Source organism: Labeo rohita, chromosome 10 (genome assembly GCF_022985175.1).
Source record: "Labeo rohita strain BAU-BD-2019 chromosome 10, IGBB_LRoh.1.0, whole genome shotgun sequence".
Classification (NCBI taxonomy): Eukaryota; Metazoa; Chordata; class Actinopteri; order Cypriniformes; family Cyprinidae; genus Labeo; species Labeo rohita.
This window is the reverse complement of record NC_066878.1, coordinates 9,364,344-9,389,644: the sequence shown is the minus strand read 5'-3', so window position 1 is coordinate 9,389,644 and position 25,301 is coordinate 9,364,344. Positions and strand designations below refer to the sequence as shown.

At 36.9% G+C, this 25,301-nt stretch overlaps 3 protein-coding genes across 4 annotated transcripts; all 3 read left to right on the top strand.

Moving 5' to 3' along the window:
• The first annotated feature begins 1,049 nt into the window (after positions 1–1,049).
• Positions 1,050–9,449, top strand: frmd8 (FERM domain containing 8). Its single transcript, XM_051120713.1, has 10 exons — positions 1,050–1,193; positions 1,630–1,717; positions 1,809–1,976; positions 2,842–2,943; positions 3,029–3,087; positions 4,478–4,644; positions 5,745–5,966; positions 6,037–6,310; positions 7,449–7,671; positions 7,790–9,449. Exons 2-10 carry the CDS (start codon positions 1,630–1,632, stop codon positions 7,900–7,902), a joined length of 1,416 nt encoding a protein of 471 aa, XP_050976670.1. The 5' UTR covers positions 1,050–1,193; the 3' UTR covers positions 7,903–9,449.
• Positions 9,450–11,194: 1,745 nt separating this feature from the next.
• On the top strand, positions 11,195–19,798 carry vps51 (VPS51 subunit of GARP complex). The gene is made up of 11 exons (XM_051120709.1): positions 11,195–11,519; positions 11,731–11,860; positions 13,386–13,532; positions 14,860–15,079; positions 15,216–16,104; positions 16,188–16,403; positions 16,479–16,562; positions 16,657–16,791; positions 18,402–18,523; positions 18,911–18,998; positions 19,080–19,798. The coding sequence occupies exons 1-11, from the start codon at positions 11,346–11,348 to the stop codon at positions 19,338–19,340; spliced, it is 2,466 nt and encodes an 821-aa protein (XP_050976666.1). The 5' UTR covers positions 11,195–11,345; the 3' UTR covers positions 19,341–19,798.
• A 199-nt stretch (positions 19,799–19,997) lies between these two features.
• tm7sf2 (transmembrane 7 superfamily member 2) lies at positions 19,998–25,209 on the top strand. Of its 2 annotated transcripts, none has more exons than XM_051120715.1 (11): positions 19,998–20,120; positions 20,351–20,416; positions 20,520–20,716; positions 20,811–20,865; positions 21,566–21,760; positions 21,869–21,972; positions 22,243–22,362; positions 22,446–22,614; positions 22,694–22,774; positions 22,961–23,083; positions 24,845–25,209. In XM_051120715.1, the coding sequence occupies exons 2-11, from the start codon at positions 20,356–20,358 to the stop codon at positions 25,003–25,005; spliced, it is 1,266 nt and encodes a 421-aa protein (XP_050976672.1). In that variant the 5' UTR covers positions 19,998–20,120; positions 20,351–20,355; the 3' UTR covers positions 25,006–25,209. The 2 variants fall into 2 exon arrangements, with proteins under 2 accessions (XP_050976672.1, XP_050976671.1); XM_051120714.1 differs by having other exon boundaries at positions 20,018–20,141.
• Positions 25,210–25,301: the final 92 nt, after the last annotated feature.

The following is a 25,301-nucleotide window of genomic DNA, read 5'->3' as shown; positions in this document are numbered from 1 at the left end:
AGTAGTTTTGCAGAATTTTTCAATGTCTTGTCCATATAATGGAAGTTAATTGAGTTCAATACAGTTTTGGACCCGAATGATTTTTATTATATGTGACTCTTGACCACAAAACCAGCCATAATGTTTTTTTTTTTTTTTTAAATTGAGATTTATACAATTAAATAAATACTGAATATGTATTGTTTGTTAGGGTAGGACCATATTTGGCTGAGATATAACTATTTTAAAAAATCTGGAATCTGAGGGTGCAAAAAAAAGTCAAAATATTGAGAAAAACAACCTTTAAAGTTGTCCAAATTAAGTTCTTAGCAATGCATATTACTAATAAAAAATTAAGTTTTGATATTTTTATGGTAAGAAATTTATAAATTAACGTCATCAACATGTTCTTTACTTCTATCCTAATGATTAAAAAAAAAAAAAAAAACAAAAAAAAACTTTTGACAATCTATTGTTAGCTATTTCTACAAATATACCCTGGATCCTGGTCCAGGGTCACATATGGTCACTGAGAATTTTTTCACAATAATCTACTTTTTATTTTACAGAAACGTCCAGCTATTTTTAGCCGTACAAAACAGCTAATTTTGCTACTTGATATTGCAAATTAGTGTCTTATCATATTATTTTAATGTATTGTCTTAATGTGAACACACTGGTTTGTAGTACAAACAATTTTACCGTTTAATACAAGTAGCCCATGGGCTACTTACCTGTTGAAGAATAAGGATAAAATCATAAGAATAACGAAAGACCATTAACTGCGCCATTTTTAAATATCTATATCCAAATGTTATATATTTAAAGCGTTTTTTTTTTGTTTTTGTTTTTGTTTTTTGTTTTTAATTTGTTTTAAATTTTTTATATATTGCTACTATAAAACATTACAAGATAAGTTTACATGTGTGGGTTTTTTTTAAAGATAAATTTACTAAATTTCCTGCAAAAACTGCATTTTGGGCTGTGCTGCGCCCTCTTTTGGCGAGTCATAGTATGGCGCGTCTACATTCATGACGCGTCTCCAGGTTGTTGCTGATTTCTGTGTGGGCGCTGTTTGAAGAACATTATCCAGCTGCGCTGCTGCTGCCGTCATACTCCCAGCTTTTTATGTAACTTAATCCCCTCGAATACTGTTGCTTTTTTTGTCTGTTTTCATCAAGAAAGAAGTTTCGGAAACGAAGGATAGTGTCTCGGTATGTTGCTGTGTGTAGTTTGGTGTCCAGTCAGTTATTGGAGTAACTAGCTAGCTAACGTTAGCCGGTTGAACAGGGAGGACAGCTGTATTTCCTTTTTTCTTTGAGCTCACTACTTTTTTTTTTTGACAGTATTATCACATGTTAAACAAACATAGTAAACGCGGTGGGGTCTACCGCACAAATAGCGAAAGCAAACTGTGTAACATACAATACTTCAGGAACTTAAAAGTTGCTGTGTTAGCCTTCAGTGTTTACTCAAACTTGTTTATGCTTACGCCTGATAATTTTGCTATGAAAACCGATATCCAGCTAATGACCTTTTCTTCCTTTTGTGCTTAGTTTGTATAGAATAAACCAATAACAAACAGCAGGAGTCTTTTAAATAAAAATGCTTGTGTTTCCTATTCTGTACTTGTGTTTGTTTCTGGATTAGATGGAGGGAGATGATGGCGACTTCCCCCATGAGCCATCAGAGCACTCTCATTCCCAACGAGGAAGTGTGGCTTCCTCAGTCACCAGAGGTCAGTTCTCTGTTCTCTTAATGTTTTCTCAGGATCTGAGATGCCACTAGACTGGAGGTCCTGATCATTTGTCTGTCTTGTGTTTCTCCAGCTCAGGATTTGTTGGTGTACTTGGCGAGCGACAGTGCAGTGCACTTGACTTTGGAGGGTCTCGGCTGTATGAATGCGCAGGAGCTCGGCCGCAATGTCCGAGAAGCCCTCAACATTCCCAACTCTGCCGTGGATGTGTTCGCTTTCTGGTTCTGCTCTCCTCTGCTCGGTAATGATCATTTTTTTGTGCTCTGGTTAGATGTCAGGCTGATATAGAAGTTATGACCTTTTCGTATTTAGGTTATGAAGAAGGGCAAGCACAATGATGGCATTTACAGTCTCTCTGACTGATTTGCAAGTGAAGTGTTGGGAGGGGATATCAGGAAGTGCTCAGGGCGTTAATGCCACCAGCTGGCATTTGTGGACTATTTGATGTCTTTTTAAACAAAGGCAGCCTTTTATTTATTAGCGTGAAATACACTACATGGCTTTTATAATTGGTACATATTTTAAAACGCTAGACTTTATACACTTGCCAACTTTGTAACGGAAAAAACTGTATCACGTAGTAAACAACTGAGGATCACACACTATCAGATTTCAAATAGTCCCAAACACAACAATATAACATGGAAGTATGCAGCACATAACCAATGAAAATATGCGTTAAAAATAATAATGTCAGTTTGGCACCAACTTTTAAGGCAAAAATCTGGTCAAAAGTTGTTTGTTCTGTTCCAGTATTTATTTAGACATATTTCACAGATAAGGCTAAAGTCTAGTCCCAGACTAAAATGCACGCCTGGGCTGTTTTAACTGAATGAAACTTGCACTGTCTGATCTTAAAATATGTCAGTGCCATTGTTTTGTCTCGAGATGCACATCAGTAGTGTTTTTTTTCTTATCTAAAGCATGTTTATAAAAATGACTTAAATGTTCTAAATGAACTATGGCTTTATCTTGGCTTAAGCCCTATCTGTGAAACTGGGCCATAGGCTTATTGAATCTGCCCTAGCATTTGATAATATTTTTCATGATATCCTTCTTACTGTTTTCCACCTTTAGCCTCATTTTGTTGTGATATGTTTGAACAGACCTGCAGTTGAAGCCAAAACATTTGCCCTACAAGCTGTGTCGTCAGTGGCAGGACCTGCTGTACCGCTTTACCGAGGCACCTGCAGAAGACATTTCACAAGGTATGCTTGTGTGTTCACTTTCCCACATTTTGCTTTATTTGAGTGCTTAGGTGTTTTAACAATAACACATTTCTGTATTTTTCAGATGAGCCGTGTCTTCTGTACAAAAGAAATGTTTTTTATCCCAGGTCGAAAGAACTTCAGGTATTAAAAGTGTTTTGAAAGTGAAACATTAAGATTTTCCTATTTACTCACCCTCATGTGTTTCCAAATTTATGTTTGACTTTATTTCTTTCTGGAGGTCAGTGGGACCCAATACAGTCAACTGCACAAAAAAAAGTAGTTTTGCAGAATTTTTCAGTGTCTTGTCCATATAATGGAAGTTAATTGAGTTCAATACAGTTTTGGACCCGAATGATTTTTATTATATGTGACCCTTGACCACAAAACCAGCCATAATGGTAAATTTTTTTTGAAATTGAGATTATTACAAACAAATAAATACTGAATATGTATTGTTTGTTGGATTAGGACCATATTTGGCTGAGATATAACTATTTTAAAAGATCTGGAATCAGAGGGTGCAACAAATATAAAAATACTGAGAAAATCACCTTTAAAGTTGTCCAAATGAACTTCTTAGCAATGCATATTACTAATCAAAAATTAAGTTTTGATGTTTTTATGGCAGGAAATTTATAAATTAACTTCATCAAAATGATCTTTACTTCATATCCTAATGATTTAAAAAAACAAAAAAACTTTTTTACAAATAAATAAAAAATTATTTTGACCCATACAATCTATTGTTGGCTATTTCTACAAATACACCCTGCTACTTACGACTGGTTTTGTTGTCCAGGGTCACGTATGGTCACTGAAAAATTTTTCAAAAAAATCTACTTTTTTATTTTACAGAAGTAAGTCAGTCATACAGATTTGTATTAACATGAGGCTGAGTATATGATGGCATTTTTAGGTGAACTATCTCACTTAAGCCCAGTGCCAGTGCATGCTTTCCATTTTTCTTTGTCTACTAAGATGTTTGCTTGTCAGATTATGCAATATGACCCCAGAGAGATCATGCGCAAAAGCCAAAGTACATGTACAATGTCAAATGCCTTGCATGTCAGACTGTGCAACACAGTACTGTACATCTTATCAAAGACTTTGGGCTTCAGTGTTTGTGTCTAGAGTTTTCAGGCTGGCCAGTGGAGGTCATGGACTGTTTATTCTTCAGAGCAGTCATAACATAAAGCATCCCAAAGAGATTTATGTTACATATCATATAGACAAGCAAAATCTTTTGTAATTCTTGATGTTTACCTCAGACGTACAGTGTGCACCAGGCTTTACCATAAACTGCCATTACTCTGTAAGACAATGGTTTTCAACCATTTTGACTTGAAGACCCATGTAGGCAGAAATATTTCTAGTATTTCTGCTGCAGTTATGTCAAAGCTGATTGTTTGTTTGTTTGTTTGTTGTTGTTGTTTTTTTTATTTATATTAAATTAATTCATTTCAAAAATCATTTTGTGATTCCATGATGTGCACGTGTTATGCTGTGTAACATCTTTATTTTGTAATGTCAGATTGAAGATGAAGGAGTGTTGAGGCTACTTTATGATGAGGCCAAGACGAATATCTTGGAGGGTCGTTACCCATGTGACCCTGAACACTGGCTGACATTGGGAGCGTTGTCCTGTGCCATTGAGCTGGGGACTGGGCTTGATGACCAGGCTCTAACAGCTGCAATCAGGTGCACTTCTCTGCTCCTACATCAGTGATTAAATGTCTAATGTAAAGTTGAGGTTTCACTTCCCATTTTTTGACTATTTTTATTTCCACTATTTGGTTACACTTTATTTTGAGGTGTTGACAAAAATAAGTGCTGAATAATGTTAATAACATGCAGAATTAGGGTTTGGTTTAGAAGGTATTTGCTTGTAATTCTGCATAATTTTCTGAATGCACATTTATGCTTTTTTGTTTTGTTTTTAAAGAAGTCACTTCTGCTCACCAAGCCTGCATTTATTTGATTCAAAATACAGCAAAAACAGTAAAATTTCAAATTATTTTTACCATTTAAAATGTATATGTATATTTTAAAATGTAATTTATTCCTGTGATTTCGGAAATCATTTTAATATTCTGATTTGCTGCTCGAAAACATTTATTATTATTATTGTTTTTGTTATTGCTATAATATTCAGGTTTCTTTGATGAATAGAAAGTTCAGAAGAATAGCATTTATCTGAAATAGAAAGCATTTGTAACACTATAAATGTCTTTTTTTTTAATCAATTTAGAGTGTTCTTGCTAAATAAAAGTTGGCAAAAAAATTATTCTGACTCCCAAGCTTTTGAATGGTATAGTGTATAATGTTACAAAAGCTTTTTATTTCAGATAAATGCTGATCTTTGGATATTTTTTATTTATCAAAGAATCCTGGAAAAAAATTACTCAACATATTGATAATAAAAATAAAAAAATGTTTCTCAAACAGCAAATCAGCATATTAGAATGATTTCTGAATGATCACGTGACACTGAAGACTGGAGTAATCATGCTGAAAATTTAGCTTTGATCACAGAAATAAGTTACATTTTAAAATATATTATTCAAATCAAATGCAGTTATTTTAAATAGCAAAAATATTTCACAATATTACTGCTTTTGCTGTATTTTGGATCAAATAAATGCAGGTTTGTGAGCAGAAGAGAATTCTCCAAAAACATTATAAATCCTGCTGTTCAAAAACTTTTGACTGGTAGTGTATTTATTGTTGTTCTATATTAAGTACATGTGTAACAAGGCCATGTTTAAGTGTTTCAATTTCTACCTGTAATGTTATTCCAGAGAGAAGAAACTGTCCTCATTCCTACCAGCCCACGCTGCATTAGGAGGGGGAGGTTTTCTGTCCACACTGAGGGGGAGAGGCGGGAGGAATGCAGAGATGGAGCAAAATCTTATAAAGGAGTATCGTTCAGTCTGCTCTTCTGCTGCCACTGGCTCCAATCAGGAGCCCATTGCTCTGCTGCGCCAGTACCTCAGGAGTTGCCACACCCTGCCTTACTACGGGTACGGTTACTGCAAGTGGATGTAGTTTGAATAGAAAGTGTCTGAGCCTTACATATGTGTATTTTTGCAGATGTGCTTTCTTCATGGGTGAGATAGACAAGCCAGCCCAGGGCCTCCTTCACAGAGGTGGCCGTAAGGCTGTGAGTGTGGGCATCAGTCTGGAAGGAGTATATGTCATGGATGTGAAAGAGAAGCACATCCTCCTGGGTCTCAAGTTCAGTGAACTTTCCTGGGATCACAGCTATCCAGAGACAGAGGGAGACTCACATATACTCTGGCTGGAGTTTGATGGAGAAGAGGCTGGCACGCCCGTCAATAAGTTATTAAAGATTTATTCAAAACAGGTGAGAATGCAATAGCTTTTATGCGCATTTTAAAGTATCACATCAGAAACGAGTGATGGAAACAAACAAAAAAAGCCACACGCACACACGTTTAAAAAAACAAAAAACACAATAAAAAAACATACCACATAGAACAAAATCCCTTAATTTCCAAACAAAGTATTTATACTCATTTGAGGTGGTTTTTGACTCATGCGAATAAAGGGAAGACGGAAACACATTTGCCAAATAAATTCTTCTATGCGCATCAAAAAAGTCATGTGACTTACACGATAGGATGGCGTAATCATTACACAGCATCTGAAATGTTAAGGTCATTCTGAAATGCCCAAGCAAAGTCTGTCGTCAAAGTATTTCTGTCTAATTGCCTCCCAGAACTGTCCTACATGACTTCATTCTCAAACAGCAGACATCCACCTCAGAAAGCAATGACCATATTTACTGCGTTTTGTCTGCTCTATCTGAGGCGCAAGTCACTTATTATATATGGTAATTATTATATTCAGTGGCTTCTACTTTTCTTAGTGATATTTAGTGCCACTTTATCAGGCAGTGACGATTTTGTTCTCTTTGACTCATTGGATGGAAACGGTGCTTTTTCACAAATCTTTCATGTGATGTTCCAATTTTGTGTATGCGCTAAAATTTGCGGCTTTAGATGGAAACCCAGCTAATGACTAATGTTATGTTTAACAGTGTAAAATAAAATATTAAAATGCAATGAATTTATATTTTTTGTGTTTTAATAACATCAAATTAATTATTTTTAATAAATATATTTCTTTATCAAACAAATTCTAAGACACATTAAATTGGACAAAAGAGACCAAAGACGTGTAGAATGTAACAAAAGATTCAAATAAATGCTGTTAATCTTTTTATACACGAAGGAATCAGTTTTCATAAAATATTATATTTTAATAGAAAGCAGTTATTTCAAGTAGTAAAAATATTTCACAATATTACTGCTTTTGCTGAATTTTGGATCAAATAAATGCAGAATTGGTGAGCAGAAGAGACTTCTTTAAAACAAAAAAAAAACGTACTGTCCAAAAACATTTGACTGGTAGTGTACTTGTATTATGCTGTATACTTGTATTACATATGTGATAACAGTATACTTTGTTTTGTCCTCCAGGCCGAGCTAATGAGTGGTCTTATTGAGTTTTGTGTGGAGTTACGCTCTGTTGGTGAATCAGCAGCCACTGGTACTGACGGTGAGGTCACACCATCCCAAGAACCAACAGCTCGGGAAACCAATGAGAAAACCCAAGAGCGACGGCAAGGGAAATTGCGCAGACAGAGCAGCGTGGTCTGTAGCCGAGTCCATTCACTCAACACCATCAGCTATGTTGATGATGGTAAGACATTAAACGATAGGTGTACTTGGTGTTCATTTGTTCTGCCCATTAACTTTTATCATCTACAGAAATAATAAACTGAGACAAAGCTCATTTTAATTTACTTTTATTGTTTCAGGCAAGGAAATTAAACGTCTGAAGCCCAAAAGAGCTGCTTCTTTCTTCACACGACAGGCGCAGCCTCCCACTTACTCGGCTGTTCAGGTGACTGAAAGTTTGGAGCAAGGCTGAGCCCCGGCTTCAACACTGTCCTCTTCTGCCCGGTGACCAAAACTACATCTGTCCATTTAGATCCTCAGAGACACAGTGCAAAACCATCTGAATGGACAGATCGGACCAAGATCACAGACTGAAGAGCTAAACCAGTATTTATAGATAATTTGTGCGTTATGTCACAGGTTTAAGTTAAAGCTTTTTTATGTTGGCCGTTAAAAACGAATGTGAAATTTGCTTCAATAATGCTGTTCTGTTAAACTAACTTTGGTGCAAGACTATGAGACATGATCCGAAGGCTCCGTTTAGGTCACTGTTCCGAATGTAGATTCTACTATGCAACCATCCAACCAAACTACATCCCAGTGACTGTAAATCAAGAGTACAGTAGTCCAGCACTTTAATCCATGCCACTAATACTGCTAAAACTAGACCTGCTGCACCAAAGCAAACAGTCAATGCCTCTAGTACAGGACGACCGCTCCTATACGCAAAACCAGGGCTGCAGTCTGTGGCAATGCATTGAGAAGACAGCACAGACTGAGTTAAGACATTCTGCGCTACTTGTCTGCTGAATGTGTGCATTGTTTTTGCAGTCTGTTTACTACAGGGCTTGTTTGCATATGCAGACTTCTACTTTGTGACAAGATGGTTGTGATCAAATAGATTTAATTGTGCTCAGTAGTGACCAAAGGCAAATCATGATGTCTCTACACGTTCACTAATGTAGTGGTCCCACAACCTTGTTGCTTTGGAGAATCATGTCTTTCTGATGGTGTGCATGTAATGCACTGCTGAAAACAATTCAGGTCGTATGTGAGAATAATCTGCATTTGTAAAGCAGAGAGAACTTTATTTAATACATCAAATCACCAATTGTGTAGGTGCTTGGTGATCAGTCGCTGATGTTGTGTGTCTCCTATTTCTGTTTCTATTTAGTGATGCTTTTCCAGTGTATGAAACCCTAAGCATTCTTTTTGAATCTTGAATGTATCTGTATGAAATGTATATGATTTTTTTTTACAAAAATGATTGAAACAGGGCCCGACATTAACGTTTGTCCAGGACAGTTAAAAAAAAGTCAGAGTTAGTTATTTGATCGTAACTTCTGATTCTTAATGTCCAGTTATTTACCCTGTGGCATCATTATGAAATATTTTGAGACTTTTACTGATTGTCTGAATTGTGAAGAATTACTAAATGAATGAATTAGTTTATTATGCCTCCTGTTTGGTATTAATGTCAATGACCTGCTTTTTTTTTTTACAAGTGTGATTTAAATGTTCGAGTACCTGTCAAATCTTAATGTCAAGCCCTACATTAACAGGTCTTCTGTTAACACAGTTCTGTATTTATCAATGCATGACTTGTGTTGTCTTAAATTGATTTTGTGGTGTGCATGTTTCTGTAAACATTTCTATACCTGCATATTCGAAAATGAAAACTTAGTTTTTTTTCAATCGCAAGCTGAACTGTGAAAGAAAAACAGCCAGCTAAATGGTGCATAATGATCAGTACGCCCACTGCATTTCTGTGTTTATGCAAAACACTCGTTTTTGTTAAAATGTTAATTTTAAAATGCTTGTTCACAGATTTCCTGTACCATGTTATATTTTCCATTTTAATATTTATGTTTCAATCTGAACATGTCACACTTGTACCTGTAGATTGTCACATCTGTGTTATAGAAATACTGAATCTGTCAATACTAATTTAAAGTGCCTTTTTTACATTCAATCTGTTGCTGTAGTTTTGCTGTCATCTGTCCTTTGAAATTGTATCCCCACTGCCTTTTGTTGTTTGTGAGGTTTTTACACAAATTTCACTACTAAAATTTTGTGACTAAAATTAACAAGCCATTTATATACAACATTAAACCTTTATATTCCCGCTTTGTACTAACTTCTGTCATAACTGTCTTATCAGTAAATAATTTTCTGTATAATGGATTTTTTATGATGTTTTGTTTAAAATGAACTATGCCTGCAATAACGTCTTTGATGTGTTTAACAGAATTACATACTGAGGAGAAAAACAAGGAATGAATAAATGTAACAAACTAAATATTGTCTATATTTTATGCATGGGAAAAAATAACAAGCCATTAAAGAAAGGCTCACTTCCAGAACAAAAATTTACAGATTTTACTCAACCCCTTATCATCCAAGATGTTCATGTCTTTCTTTTTTTCAGTCGTAAAGAAATTTTTTGAGGAAAAAATGACAGGATTTCTCTCCATATAGTGGACTTCTATGGTGCCCATGAGTTTTAACTTTGATAATACAGCTTTGAAGGGCTCTAAACAATCCCAGCTGAGGAAGAAGGGTCTTACCTAGCGAAACGATTGGTTATTTTCTTAAAAAAAGGACAATTTATATACTTTTTAGCCTTAAATGCTCATCTTGTCTAGCTCTGCGTGTACTCTGTGTAGTCCGGTTCAAGACAGTTAGGGTACACTGAAAAAAACTATTAGTTGAGTCAACTTAAAATAATTTGTAACCTAGCTGCCTTAAAATTTTAAGTTCAGTCAACTCAAAAAAAAGTTTATTCAACTTGAAATGTTAAATTATACCAAGCGACAACTTAGACACTTGAGTTGAATCAACCCAGGCAGCTGGGTTACTTACCCATCTGTTAAGTTTAGCAAACACAAATATCTAAGTTGTCGCTTGGTATAATTTAACATTTCAAGTTGAATAAACTTATTTTAGTTGACTGAACTTAAAATTTTAAGGCAGCAGGGTAACAAATTATTTTAAGCTGACTCAACAAATTGTGTTTTTTATTTTTTACAGTGTAGGTCGAAAAACTCATCTCATTTTCCTCTCCAACTTCAAAATTGTCCTACATCGCCGTTTTACCTTTTTTGTAAAATGCTTTTGGTCTTCTTTGCACGTTCACTTTGTAAACACTGGGTGGGTACTTCTACAGCGATGTAGGAGTTTTTTGGGAGTTTTTCAACCTACCCTAACTGTCTTGAACCGGAATTTGAGGAGCATCTGAGGTTAAAAAGTATAGAAATACTGCATTTTGGAAGTTCACACTCGTGGGCACCATATAAGTCCACTATATGGAGAGAAATCCTGAAATGTTTTCCTCAAAAAAAAAAAAAATCTTTTACATCTAAATTATCTGTGAATTTTTGTTCTGGAAGTGAACAACTCCTTTAACCTTTTTTTTCTCCACACCAGCTGTTTTTGTCCAAGTTACATTATTTACATGATATAAAAATATTATTTTACCATTGTGTACATACAGTATAATTCATTTCCGGACTTTTATTTTGAAAAACCGTCTACAGTAGCGCCATTTTGGATCAGAGCAGCAGACACATCAACAAACTGAGTTGGCAGGTTGCTACCAGGGCTCTTGCAACAGATGTTTTGTTGACAGCTGTCATTCATTCATAAGATAAACTCCCTTTCGTTGTGACATTAGGCTATATTTGAACTGTAGTGGAAATGAGTTCGGCTACAACCCCACCGGATTCGGACCCGACCCAGCGGCGGCGGGTTCACAGTATGCTGAAGCTCTACTACGGCCTGAATGAGGAAGGAAAAGCCGCAGAAGCCGAGTCTCTGGATCCGTGTGATATCAACGGACCCCATTTCGACCCAGAGGTTTATTTAAATAAGGTAGTGTGGTGAATAGTGACAAATAGTATGTGTGTATTGTGTATTGTATGGGGTGTACACATCTGTTAGCAGAGTATGCTGTCACTTGTGAAATTATTTTATGCCACATAAATTATTGTCCCATAAATACCCGTGTGTGACTGTGTAATTTATGCTAGAAGGCTAAATGTACTGTACTTCGTCTTTGAAATATCTTGTGTTTGTGTTTCAGTTGAGGAAGGAGTGTTCTCTGGGTGAGCTGATGGATCATGAGAGCTGCATGGTGAAACAGATCAGATCTCTGGACAGTGACATGCAAACCCTGGTTTATGAAAACTACAATAAATTCATCTCAGCCACAGGTTAGTGAATAGATGTTCAGATTTTACTACTGAAGTCAACATGAACTCAGCTGGTGGGGAAGCTGCATAGAATTAAAGCACAGGCCTGTCAACTTGCAATCCATGTACAGCTGCTGCTGCAGTATTTCAATCACTAAAAACAGCAGGACGTTCTAAGACGCTTAATGTGCAAAATGCTTAAATGGATAGTTCGCCCAAAAATTTAAAATTCTGTCATTAAGTGTTCACGCTCATGTTGTTCCAAACCCGGAACACAAATTAAGATATTTTTGATGAAATCTGAGAGCTTTCTGACCCTGCATAGACAGCAATGCAACTGACACTTTCAAGGCCCAGAGACATCGACCAAGAACAAGAACATCGACAAAATAGTCCATGTGACATCAACTGTAATTTTATGAAACTATGAGAAATATTTCTTGATGGTACTCTTGTGACCATGCATCGAAGATTGACATTAAAGAGAGGAAATTGTTGAATAAAGTTGTTATTTTTGTTTTCTTTGTGCACAAAAAGTATCCTTGTAGCTTTATAAAATTAAGGTGGAACCACTGATGTCACATGGACTATTTTAACAATGTCCTTACTACCTTTCTGGATCTTGAACGTGTCATTTGCGTTGCTGTTTATACAGGGTCAGAAAGCTCTCAGATTTCATCAAAAATATCTTAATTTGTGTTACGAAAATAAACAAAGGTCTTACGTGTTTGGAACGATATGTGACCCTGGATCACAAAACCAGTCGTAAGGGTCATTTTTCAAAATTGAGATTTATACATCATATGAAAGCTGAATAAATAAGCTTTTTATTGATGTATAGTTTGTTAGGATAGGACAATATTTGGCCGAGATACAACTATTTAAAAATCAGGAATCTGAGGGTGCAAAAAAATCTAAATATTGAGAAAATCACCTTTAAAGTTCTTCAAATAATGTTCTTAACAATGTATATTACTAATCAAAAATTAAGTTTTCATACATTTACAGTAGGAATTTTATAAAATATCTTCATGGAAAATGATCTTTACTTAATTTCCTAATGATTTTTGCCATAAAAGAAAAATCTGTAATTTTGACCCATACAATGTATTTTTGGCTGTTGCTACAAATAAACCCCAGCGACTTAACACTGGTTTTGTGGTCCAGGGTCACATATGAGGGTGAGTAATTAATGACAGAATTTTAATTTTTGGCAAGCAGATGAGCTCAGAATATGAATGCAATATGCTAAATCATTAAATGTTTTCTTTATAATGGTTTTCTGTCACTCAAATGAGATTGCAGCAGTTAGCAAACACAGTGATTTAACAATCAAATCAAGTCCCTACTGATGTAGTTCAAAATAGGGAGGAAAATATCACTGCAATTTCCATTTCATGCTGATTTTAATGACATTTTGACAGCGCGGCTGGTCTTCTAGTTCTTTTGATGGTACAGTTTTAGACATTGATGTCGGCTTTTCATCATGCTGGTTTCATAACCCATTCCCTGATTATATACTGAAAGTTTATTTGTCTCTCCACAGACACGATCAGAAAAATGAAGAATGATTTCAAGAAGATGGAAGATGAAATGGACTGTTTGTCTGCGAACATGGCAGCTATCACAGAGTTTAGTGCACGCATTAGTGGGACATTGCAGGACCAGCATGCACAGATCACTAAACTATCAGGTATGAATATTAGTGTGATATAAATGGATCACAGTCAGGATAAATGATGCATGACCGATTTATCATACAAGCTATAACAACCACTGTGTCTTCAAACCGCATATACAGTTGATGTCAAAAGTTTGCATACACCTTGCAGAATCTGTAAAATGTTAATTATTTTACCAAAATAAGATGATACAAAATGTGTTTTGAATAAGATATTTCACATAAAATATGTTTACATATAGTCCACAAGAAGATTTTTGTTGAATTCATAAAAATGACCCTGTTCAAAAGTTTACAATTTCTAATACTGTGTTGTTACCTGAATGATCCACAGCTGTTTTTTTTTTTTTTAGTAATAGTTGTTCACGAGTCCCTTGTTTGTCCTGAACAGTTAAACTGACAGCTGTTCTTCAGAAAAATCCTTCAGGTCCCACACATTCTTTGGTTTTTCAGCATTTTTGTGTATTTGAACTCTTTGCAATAATGACTGTATGATTTTGAGATGCATCTTTTCATACTGAGGACAACTGAGGCACTCATATGCAACTATTACAGATGGTACAAACACTCACTGATGCTCCAGAAGGAAAAACAATGCATTAAGAGCAAGAGGTGTAAACTTTTGAACAGTGTACATTTTAATTATTTTGCCTTAATATCATATTTTTTTCATTTAGTACTGGCCTTCAGAAGCTACAGAAGATACTTACATGTTTCCCAGAAGACAAAATAACTTAAATTTACCCTGATCTTCAAATTCAAAAAGTTTTCTCCCCCCAGCACTTCATGTATTGCATTTCCTTCTGGAGCATCAGTGAGCATTTGAGCCTTCTGTAATAGTTGCATATGAGTCCCTCAGCTGTCCCCAAAGTGAAAAGACAGATCTCAAAATCATACAGTCATTGTTGGAAAGGGTTCAAATACACAAAATCAAAGACTTTGTGGGACCTGAAGGATTTTTCTGAAGGATTTTTCTGAAGAACAGCGGGCAGTTTAACTGTTCGGGACAAACAAAGGAATTTGTGAACAACACAGTATTATGAATCAAGTGTATGTAAACTGTTAAACAGGGTCATTTTTATAAGTTCAACTATTATTTTCTCTCGTGGATTATATGTAAACATCTTTTATGTGAAATATCTTACTCAGGTCAGTACTAAATAAACAATAGCATGCATTTTGTATGATCCCTCTTACGCTGGTAAAATAGTTAACATTTTGCAATTTCTGCAAGGTGTATGTAAACTTTCGTCTTCAACTGTACTTCTGGTTTAAAGGCAAAATTGATTTCTGCCTCTAAATAAGCCATAAATATTTCATCTTCTGTTCTTCTGTGTAGGTGTTCACACTCTCCTCCGTAAGCTCCAGTTCCTGTTTGAGCTGCCAGCAAGGCTCAATAAGTGTCTGGAGCTGCAGGCCTATGCCCAGGCAGTGAGCGCCCACCGGAGGGCACGCTGCGTACTGCAGCAGTATAGTCATATGCCCTCTTTCAGGGGCATCCAAGATGACTGCCACGTCATTATGGAGCAGCTCGCTCAACAGCTGCGACAGAAATTCAGGTCTGCGCTTTCTCAGATATCATGGCATATTTGAGTTAATTTGAAAAAGCATCTAAACTTTTGATTAATTATTTGGTTTAACTGCTAATTGAATCATTGAATCCATAAAGTCAAAATGCCCCCTCTTGCTTTTTAGGGATGGAGGTTCGAGTGCTAAAGACCTCTCTGAATGTGTTGAGCTTCTCCTTCAGTTAGATGAGCCAGCGGAAGAGCTCTGTGACAAATTCCTCAGCCACGCCCAGTCTAGGTTGGAGGCGGATCTCCAGGGACTGGAGGCGGAGCTTAAAGACTCTACAGTTACTGATACCGCTGGAGGCTCGGTCCGAAAAACAAGTCCTGGATCAAATCCCGTATCTCCTACTTCTTCTGCGATCAATCCGTTCCTCTCTCCTACTGCTGGAACAGACATTCTTGAGTTCATAGATCGAGGGTGTAATGAGTTTGTCAGCAATCTCTGTTTAGTCATTGCCTCCTATCAAGAATTGTTCATCAACCGTCCACAAGAGGGCGAATTAGCTTCGAAGAACATCCCAGGGATGGCTAATGGCAAGCTACATGCGTTTGTGGACACCCTGGCTGCTAGATACTTCTCGCTAGTGGAGAGGAGGATACAGGAAGAGAAGGGAGTGGGTGATAACTCTCTGTTAGTGAGAGCCCTGGATCGCTTCCATCGTAGATTACAGGCCATATCCAAACTGCTTCCAGGGTCGGCAGTGCCCAGCCAAGGAACTGAGATAGTGGTGCGGGCAGCAAGAGAGAGAATCAAACAGTACCTGTCTGCCTTGCAAACCTTCTACCATGACAGCCTTACTGATGTAAGACAGGCTTTGGCTGCACCTCGTATATCAGTGGGCGGCGGCAGTGCATCAGGAGGCGGGGCTACAAGTAAAGATGCCACTCCCAGTCTGCCAGAACTGCTGACGTCCTTATCAAACTTTATTCTGAATCAGTTAAAGTCTGTATTAGCATCAGTGCATCTCTTCACAGCAAAGGACATCACATTTTCCAACAAGCCTTATTTCAAGGTAAAGAATAAATGTATAAATTGGCCGAAAATGTTCCTACGTATTATAATTATTCTAATACCTATCTCGTATGCTTCTCTCAGGGTGAGTTTTGCAGTCAGGGTGTGCGTGAGGGCCTGGTCGTGAGCTTTATTAAGTTCATTTGCCAGTCATCTCGTCAGTACTGTGAGAGCGCGGGTGACCGAGGAGGATCCACGCCTCCTGCTCTCCTTCTGTTGCTGTCTCGCCTCTGTCTGGACTATGAGACATCTACCATCTCCTACATCCTCACACTCACAGATGAACAGTTTCTTGTACAGGTATTCCATATGCGTTATATTTGTAAAAGCAAACTCTAAATGCATTATTCATACTGACCTTTCTTCTCTAAACAGCACCACACTCCAGTCACTCCAGTTACAGCACTTTGTGCAGAGGCCAGAGAAGCTGCTCAGAAACTGCTGAACCACTATGTGAAGGTAACTAAGAGAAAAGATTCAGCTGTACAGAGTCATTTATCTTGGGCTAGGATTGCTGTTGGACATTTGTTAAGTGTGTTTTGTTTTGATCTAGGTTCAGGGGTTAATCATCAGTCAGATGTTGAGGAAGAGCGTGGAAACAAGAGACTGGGTGAACACCATTGAACCTAGAAATGTCCGGGCTGTAATGAAGAGGGTGGTGGAAGATACCACCTCTATCGATGTACAGGTGATGCACTGAACATTTGTTCCATATTTCATATACAAAAAAGATTCAAGATTAAGTGCCTTGCAAAAGTATTCACACCCTTTAAATTTTTTTTTTCCATGTTTTATGTTGCAGCCTTATGTTAAATTGCTTTAAATTACCTTTTCCCACATCAGTTTACACTCCATATACCATAATGACAAAGCAAAAACAGATTTGTGACAACTTTGCACATTTTTAAAAAATAAAACACTGAAATAAGCACATTGCGTAAGTATTCATACTCTTAACTCAGTACTTAGTTGAAGCACCTTTACAGCCTCTAGTCTTTTTGGGTATAATGCAACAAGCAATTATCTGGGAATTATTTGCCATTCTTCGCCTCACCTCTTAAGCTCTGTCCTCTTAAGCTCTGTCAGCTTGGATGGGGGCTGGCAGACATTTTCAGGTTTCTCCACAAATATTTGATTGCGTTCAAGCCAAGGCTGTGGCTGGGCCACTCAAGGACATTCACAGAGTTGTCTATAAGCCACTCTTGCTGTGTGCTTAGGGTCATTATCCTGTTGGAAAATGAACCTTCTGCCCGGTCTGAGGTTCTGAAGGCTCTGGACTGGGTTTTCATTAAGACTTTCTCTATATTTTGGTGCATTAAGCTTTCCTTCTACTCTGATGAGTCCCTCAGTCCCTGCTGCTGAAAAACAGCCCCACAGCATGAGGCTGCTACCAGCACACTTTACTTTTGGGATGCAGGTGATGAGCAGTGCTTGGTTTCCTTCAAACAAGATGCTTGGAATTGAGGTTCATCAAACCAGAGAGTCTTGTTTCTCACAGTCTGAGGGTCCTGTAAGTGCTTTTTTGCAAATTCCAAATGGGTTTTCATGTATCTTCACTGAGAAGAGGATTGAGTTTGGCCACACCACCATAAAGACCAGAGTGATGGAGTGCTGCAGTGATGCTTGTCTTGTAAGTTTTTTCCATCCACATATATAATCATGGAGCTCAACTAGAGTGACCATCAGCTTCTTGGTCACCAGTATAACCAAGCCCCTTCTCATTTCATTTTAGATAATGGAGGCTACATGCTTCCGTGAACCTTTAACGCGCAGAATTTTTTTCTGAATTCTTCCCCAGATCCCTGCCTTGACGTAAGCCTGTATCTGAGCTCTATAGGCAGATATTTTGACGTCAGGGCTTGGTTTTTGCTCTGATTTCAGCTGTTTTTCTGAGAAGTGTGTGCCTTTCCAAGTCATACTCATTCAAATGAATTTGCCAGAGTTTAACTCCACACGAAGTGTAGTAACATCTACAAGAGATATGAGTGCTCCCGAGCTACATTTCAAGAGTCTCAGAAAACTTATGAATACATATTCAGTGGAATAATTTCAGTTTTTTATTTCAAATAAATTTGCGAAGTTGCTACAAACCTGTTTTGTGGAGTGTAGATTGATGTGGAAAAAAGTCATTTAAAGCAGTTTAACATAAGGCTGCAACATAACAAAAGGTGAAAAAAATGAAGAGGTATGAATACCTTCGCAAGGCACTGTATGTAACAAACCATTAAAAAACAAGCAACAAAAAGATACATATCAGTTCTTAACCATTTGTATAACTTGTATAACTGTGTTTACTAGGTGGGACTGCTTTATGAGGAAGGAGTAAGGAAAGCCCACAGCAGTGACTCCAGCAAACGCACTTTCTCTGTGTACAGCAGCTCAAGACAGCAGATCCGCTACGCACCAAGCTACACTCCCAGGTGCTCAATCACTAATTTTACTGACTTTAAATCAGAACTTATGATGTGCATTAGAAAACTCCTTGAATATAGGATGTAGTTTGAAACAAATATTTAATAGAATTAAATTACAAATAATAAATTAAATAATTCATAATATAATTAATAATTAATGTAGTACTTATGTTTACAGTTTTATTTTTGCAATAATGATAGATTTATTTAATACAAAATAATATTTTGATTATTATTTGTTATTATCATTATTATTACTATTGTATAGTCAAGTTTTTCTTATTTTTTTTCTTTAGCTGATCACATGCCTGAGTTCTGTAAAGTTTTAATGGAATATACATAGTCACACAGAGGATATTGTTTATAATTGTTTATATGTGTTTTTTGTTCCAGTGCTCCAATGGACACAAACTTGCTCAGTAACATTCACAAGCTATTTTCTGAGAGGATTGACATCTTTAGTCCAGTGGAGTTCAACAAGGTAGAAACTAAATGACCAATGCATATTTCAATATTTAAGTTTTTTTCAGTCTGTATGACGAGTTTCTCTGTCTTACCCTAGGTCTCTGTGCTAACTGGCATCATTAAGATAAGTCTGAAGACATTCCTCGAATGTGTCCGTCTCCGTACATTTGGCAGATACGGACTGCAGCAAATACAGGTTGACTGCCATTACTTGCAGATGTACCTGTGGCGGTTTGTTTCTGATGAGAACCTAGTGCACTTCCTGCTAGATGAGATTGTGGGTAGTGCCGCCCATCGTTGCCTGGACCCATCTCCAATGGAGCAAAGTGTCATTGAGGTCATCTGTGAGAGGGGGTAGAGTAGGAGTTTTTCCTTAAATAGGCAAACAAGTTTGCACATCAACTGGTGGACAATACTAATACTTCTATCTGCAGCTATATTTACTGTAACTGATGGAGAATCCATTTCAGTGAAGCCACTACAACTACAAAGTGACTTAAGACTGAACTCTGTTATAGCTGGATTGATACCACAAAAGTTTTTTTTTTTCTTTTATTTGATTCAAAGCTTTTAGTGTGTGGACGTTGGGTGCTAAATGCGGAAATATTATTGTCTTTTGTCAAAGTACCAAAATTAACAAATCATACTATGAACGTAAACGATAACCCATTTAATAACTCCAATCGCTGTATATTAAAGCTATGATAATCTGTCTATAAGAACAAATTGGTATGTTTAAAATTTTTCTTTTATTGTTGATTTATGTATTGATTGACTGTGAAGGCTGTTCATTCTGCATAACTGGATAGTAAATATTTAATAAACGTAATGTACAAAAAAAGCATCCACGTTTTTTTGGGAGGAGAAACCGCAATCTTACCTCTGTTGTTATTGAATGCACTGTAATATGAAGCCAGAACAGACGTTCTTGCCATTGGTCAGGAAATCATTATGGGCGGGTTCGTCTGCTCGCCTCTGATTCATGATTGGTTTACTGGTTGTCTCTCCCCACTCTTCTGATAGCAGCGGTACGCGCTGATTGGTCAGACGGAGTAAAGGCAGACAGCGTGTTCTGAGCGCAGACGTCACCGCCTCAGTCATTTACAGTGATGATGAGCGGTTTCCATACAATATAACAGTAAGTTTGTGGAAAACAGAGGTAAGAGAAAAATACGCTATTTGTATATATTAATAGGTTACTACAACGGTTATTTGGTCTGAAAATACCAATGACGTTACTAACGTGTATACTACACAACTACTGCATTTAACAAACGCACTGTAACGTTAATTTAAAATAACACAGTGTTCCTGTATACTACAAATGTTTTGTCAACCATGCTAAGGGCTCATTCTTGTCCCAAACAGGCAAAATGAAGCCTAACAAGCACAAAGCAAAACATTCAGCTGAAAGGGAATTTGGAGGTTCTCTTGGTGAGCTATTGTTTTTTTGCATATATGTTTATGTTTGTGCATTTGATATGTGATGATATGTGGCTTATGTGGTGTAGTTCATTTGTCCACCTCACCTGTCCAGGTGCCACCTGCATCCCTGTGTTCCTTCCTCTGACGGTTCTGTACCTGCTGAGTGTGTGTCGGTCCCCAGCAGCCAGTGTCCTGCAGTGGCCTCCTCCTTTAACCCCCGCAGCACACTTATGGGACCCTTTGGCCGCGGTTCTGATTGTAGGTTGGATCACCCTGCAGAGTTTTCTCTATCTACTACCCATAGGGAAGGTGAGATACTGCATCATTTGTTTCTTTGACAGATAAATTAGGCTATTTTCTGTAGAGAGTATGTCAGATATTTAATTGGCTTATTTGTTAACAGGTTTCTGAAGGATTGGTCCTCAGAGATGGATCCAGACTGAAATATCCCATTAATGGTAATATATGCTGTCTGTTTGTAATATTATACAAATAATGTTAATAATACAGTTTTAATGTCTTGGTGTCTTTGACACAGATTAAACAGGATAGTGTTTGTGTCTTTGACACAAAGTAAATATGATAGTCCTTGACTTTTTGTCCTTTGTTTTACCACCTGTTATATACAAAGTAGAGTTCAAATTCCATTTGTGAGTAAACTCTGGACAACATATGGACTGTGCTTCAGTTAATTTAAGCTATAGCATAATATCATAATTCAAGACTGTGCATTTTTTACAAAAATGTAAAGATTGAATGCTTAATTTAATATTAATAGTCTTAAATTAGCAGGAGAAAATATAAATACATTTGCACTTCAGAAGTTTGAGCCTAGTAAGATTTTTTTCATGTTTTTGAAAGAAGTCTCTTATTCTCACCAAGGCTGCATTTATTTGATCATAAATATGGTAAAAACAGTAATATTTTGAAATATAATTATAATTTAAAATTATTTTAATACATTTTAAAATGTAATGTATTCCTGTAATGGCAAAGATACATTTTTAGAAGCCATTACTCTTTAGTGTCCTTCAGAAATTATTCTAATATGCTGATTTGGTCTCAAGAAACATTTCTTACCATTATCAATGTTAACAGTAGTGCTGTTTATATTTGTTGATACAATTGTGACCTGTAGCATTTCTACGTCTTTTTTAGGTTTCCATGCCCTTTGCATTACTGCTGTCCTGTTGCTCATATGTCTTTTGCTGGGAATGCCACTTGGGTATTTGTTTGAGCTGATTTTGCCTCTGGCTGTATGTGCCATTGGTGTGTCCTACCTGCTGTCTATGTACCTGTACATCCGCTCTTTCTGGGCACCTCAGCACGCTTTATCACTTGGAGGGAACACAGGTGAGATAAGAAGTCCTGATGTTTACAGATATTGTCAGATATTCCAGATGCGTCTACTTTGAACTCTCTTTGAAGTATTTGTCAATGCAGTTACATTGTCATTTGCAGGAAATCCTCTGTATGACTTCTTTATTGGCCGAGAACTCAACCCTCGCATTGGAAACTTTGACTTGAAATATTTCTGTGAACTAAGACCTGGATTAATAGGCTGGGTAAGAGTCTCACCGGATGTTTACATCCACATGTAGATTTAAATGCTATTGTTCAAAAGTCTGGGGTTGGTAAGTATAAGCAGTAATATTGTTACAATTTAAAATAACAGTTTTCTATTTAAATTTAGTTTAAAATCTAATGTGTTCCTGTAATTCAAAGCTGACTTTTTAGCTGTCATTACTCAAGTCTTCAGTGTCACATGATCTTTCAGAAATCATTCTAATATGCTGATTCAAATAAATTCTCTCTTTTGTGTTGTTGTTTTTCAGGTGGTAATAAACCTGGGGATGTTAATGAAAGAAGTGGAGCTGAGGGGTTCTCCATCTCTTGCCATGTTGCTTGTCAATGGCTTTCAGCTCCTCTATGTGACAGATGCTCTGTGGAATGAAGTATGAGAAAAGCAGTCCAGTCTGAAAAAATATTCATACATATATTTATATAGACTGAGTCCCACATTTACTTTTGTCTGCAGGAGGCTGTGCTAACTACTATGGATATTGTGCATGATGGATTTGGCTTCATGTTGGCGTTTGGCGACCTGGCCTGGGTTCCCTTCACGTATGGTCTTCAGGCCATGTTTCTGGTTGTGCACCCACAGTCACTTAGCACTCTTGGAGCAACAGGGATTATTCTTCTAAATGGTAATCTACAGTCTGTTTCACAGCATCTGAATGTTTACTGTTTATGTTTTCTAACTCCTCTCTTCCTAATCTTTCGCAGGAATTGGTTATTACATTTTCCGCAAGTCCAACTCTCAAAAAAATCAGTTCAGAAGAGACCCCACACATAAAAGTGTAGCACGTTAGTAATCACATTTCTTTTTATATCCTACCTACATTGAGTTCGTATTCAGTGAACGTTGTTTTTGAACATGTTTGCATTATCAGTATCTAAAATAGATACTGAAGAAAAGGGAGATTGCTTACTGAAGACTAAATTAGATTAACATAAATGATGAATTTTCTTATCCTTCCTTTCCACTTGTAGACCTGGAAACGATTGCCACAGCAACAGGAAAGCGTCTGTTGGTATCAGGGTGGTGGGGGTTTGTAAGACATCCAAACTACCTGGGGGACCTTCTCATGGCTCTGGCGTGGTCCCTACCTTGTGGTAAGTGATAAACAAATGATTTTAAAGAAGTCCACTTCCAGAACAACGATTTACAAATAATTTACTCACCCCCTTGTCATCCAAGAGGTTCATGTCTTTCTGTCTTCAGTCGTTAAAAAATTATGTTTTTTGAGGAAATTTCAGGATTTTTCTTCATATAATGGACTAGATTGGTGCCCCGATTTTGAACTTCCAAAATGTAGTTTAAATGCAGCTTCAAAGGGCTCTAAACGATCCCAGCCAAGGAAGAAGGGTCTTATCTGGCGAAACAATCCGTCATTTTTGGGGGTTTTTTCCAGAAAATAAAAATTTGTATACTTTTTAAGCACAAAAGCTCGTGTAGCACAGGCTCTGGGATGCACGTTCACGTACTATTGAATCATGTCGAAAGGTCACACCGAATGTAGGTGGATCTACAGACCCAGTGTTTACAAAGCGAACACGCAAAGACTAACAAAGTGCTAGTCAAACGCTGTTTACAAACAAAAAGGTACAATGTTGTCGGACGATTTTGAAGTTGTAGGAGAAAATAAGATGGAGTTTTTCGCCATTCTCTACCTTTTTTAGCCGGAGTACACAGATGATGGATTTAGACATGATTCGTAGTAGTGATAGGAAATTTGGATCATTTTACCGACTCGGATCTTTGAGTCTCGTTCAGCAAGATAAACTAATCTTTTTTTGAATCATTTCGTTCATTTCATTTCATTTTAGCAAAATATAATTAAAATGTTACTTCCCTAACACATCTACTGCTTACACAAACTTTTGAGTCGTTCGTTCATCACGTGACAGCCCCATAAGCTCAACCAATGTAGTGTGAGCTAGAAAAAGAATTGATTAGTAAATCTCTTGAGTCTTCAGGTTCGAGTCATTCGTTCATCACGTGACAGCCCCATAAGATGAACGAACAACTTGAAAAACCCGAAGACTCGAAACAGGTGAACTAATTCAAGTACAGAATCTAATAGGATGTTGCGTATGCACGACTGAAGGAATCACTCTCTGAGATGACTCGTTCTTCCCGAGTCACATTAAAGATTTGTTCAAAATGAACGAATCTTTCAAGAACGACCCATTACTAATTTGTAGCATTGTGAACGCGCATCCCAGAGCCTGTGCTACACGAGCTTTTGTGCTTAAAAAGTATACAAATTTTTCTTTTTCGAAAAAAATTACCTATCGTTTCATTAGATAAAACCCTTCTTTCTCGGCTGGGATCATTTAGAGCCCTTTGAAGCTGCATTTAAACTACTTTTTGGAAGTTCAAAATCGGGGGGCACCAATGAAGTCCATTATATGAAGAAAAATCCTGAAATGCTTTCCTCAAAAACCATAATTTCTTTACGACTGAAGAAAGAAAGACATGAACATCTTGGATGAGAAGGCGGTGAGTAAATTATTTGTGAATTGTTGTTCTGGAAGTGGACTTCTTTAACAGATGCCCCTCATTTCAGTTGCATAGTGATCATTCTTTTAAAGGGATAGTTACCATAAAAATGAAAATTCTGTCAGTAATTGCTCACCCCCATGTTGTTCCAAAAGCTTAAGACCTTTGTTCATCTTTGGAACACAAATTAACATGTTTTTGATTAAATCTGAGAGCTTTCTGACCCTGCATAGATTTTAAAAATCTAATTTAATACTTTTTAAGGATCCACGAGAACCCTAGGCAAATCATCAAACTGTTTTTCTTTAAGTCATCAAATCATAACTGCAGTATAATTTACTAATTTGTTTATTCTATTTTTTGTTCCTTAGGAATGTCACATATTCTCCCTTACTTTTATGTCATATATTTCACTATTCTGCTCATTCACCGAGAGGCCAGAGATGAGAAACAATGCAGAGCCAAATACGGACTGGCCTGGGACACATACTGCAGACGAGTGCCCTACAGAATATTCCCATACATTTATTAATGCAGACTGATGGGTTCTCAACGACCAACAGATTGTTGTGAGCAACCAGTGGATGCATCATCATCAGTGCTGAGAACTGGACATAAAATATAGTTCATACATTGTTTTTATTTACAACATAACAGTGCTGTCAGTTAATTCAAATGTTAAAAAAAAGGAAAAATATATTGTATTATATTATTAAAAACATTTTTATTATCATCAGTGTTCGGTGTAGTCATAAATTGTGGACTGCAGCATTAATGACATTTAAACAATCACCAGTAGTAATACTAACACAAAAGTTACCTTTTTTT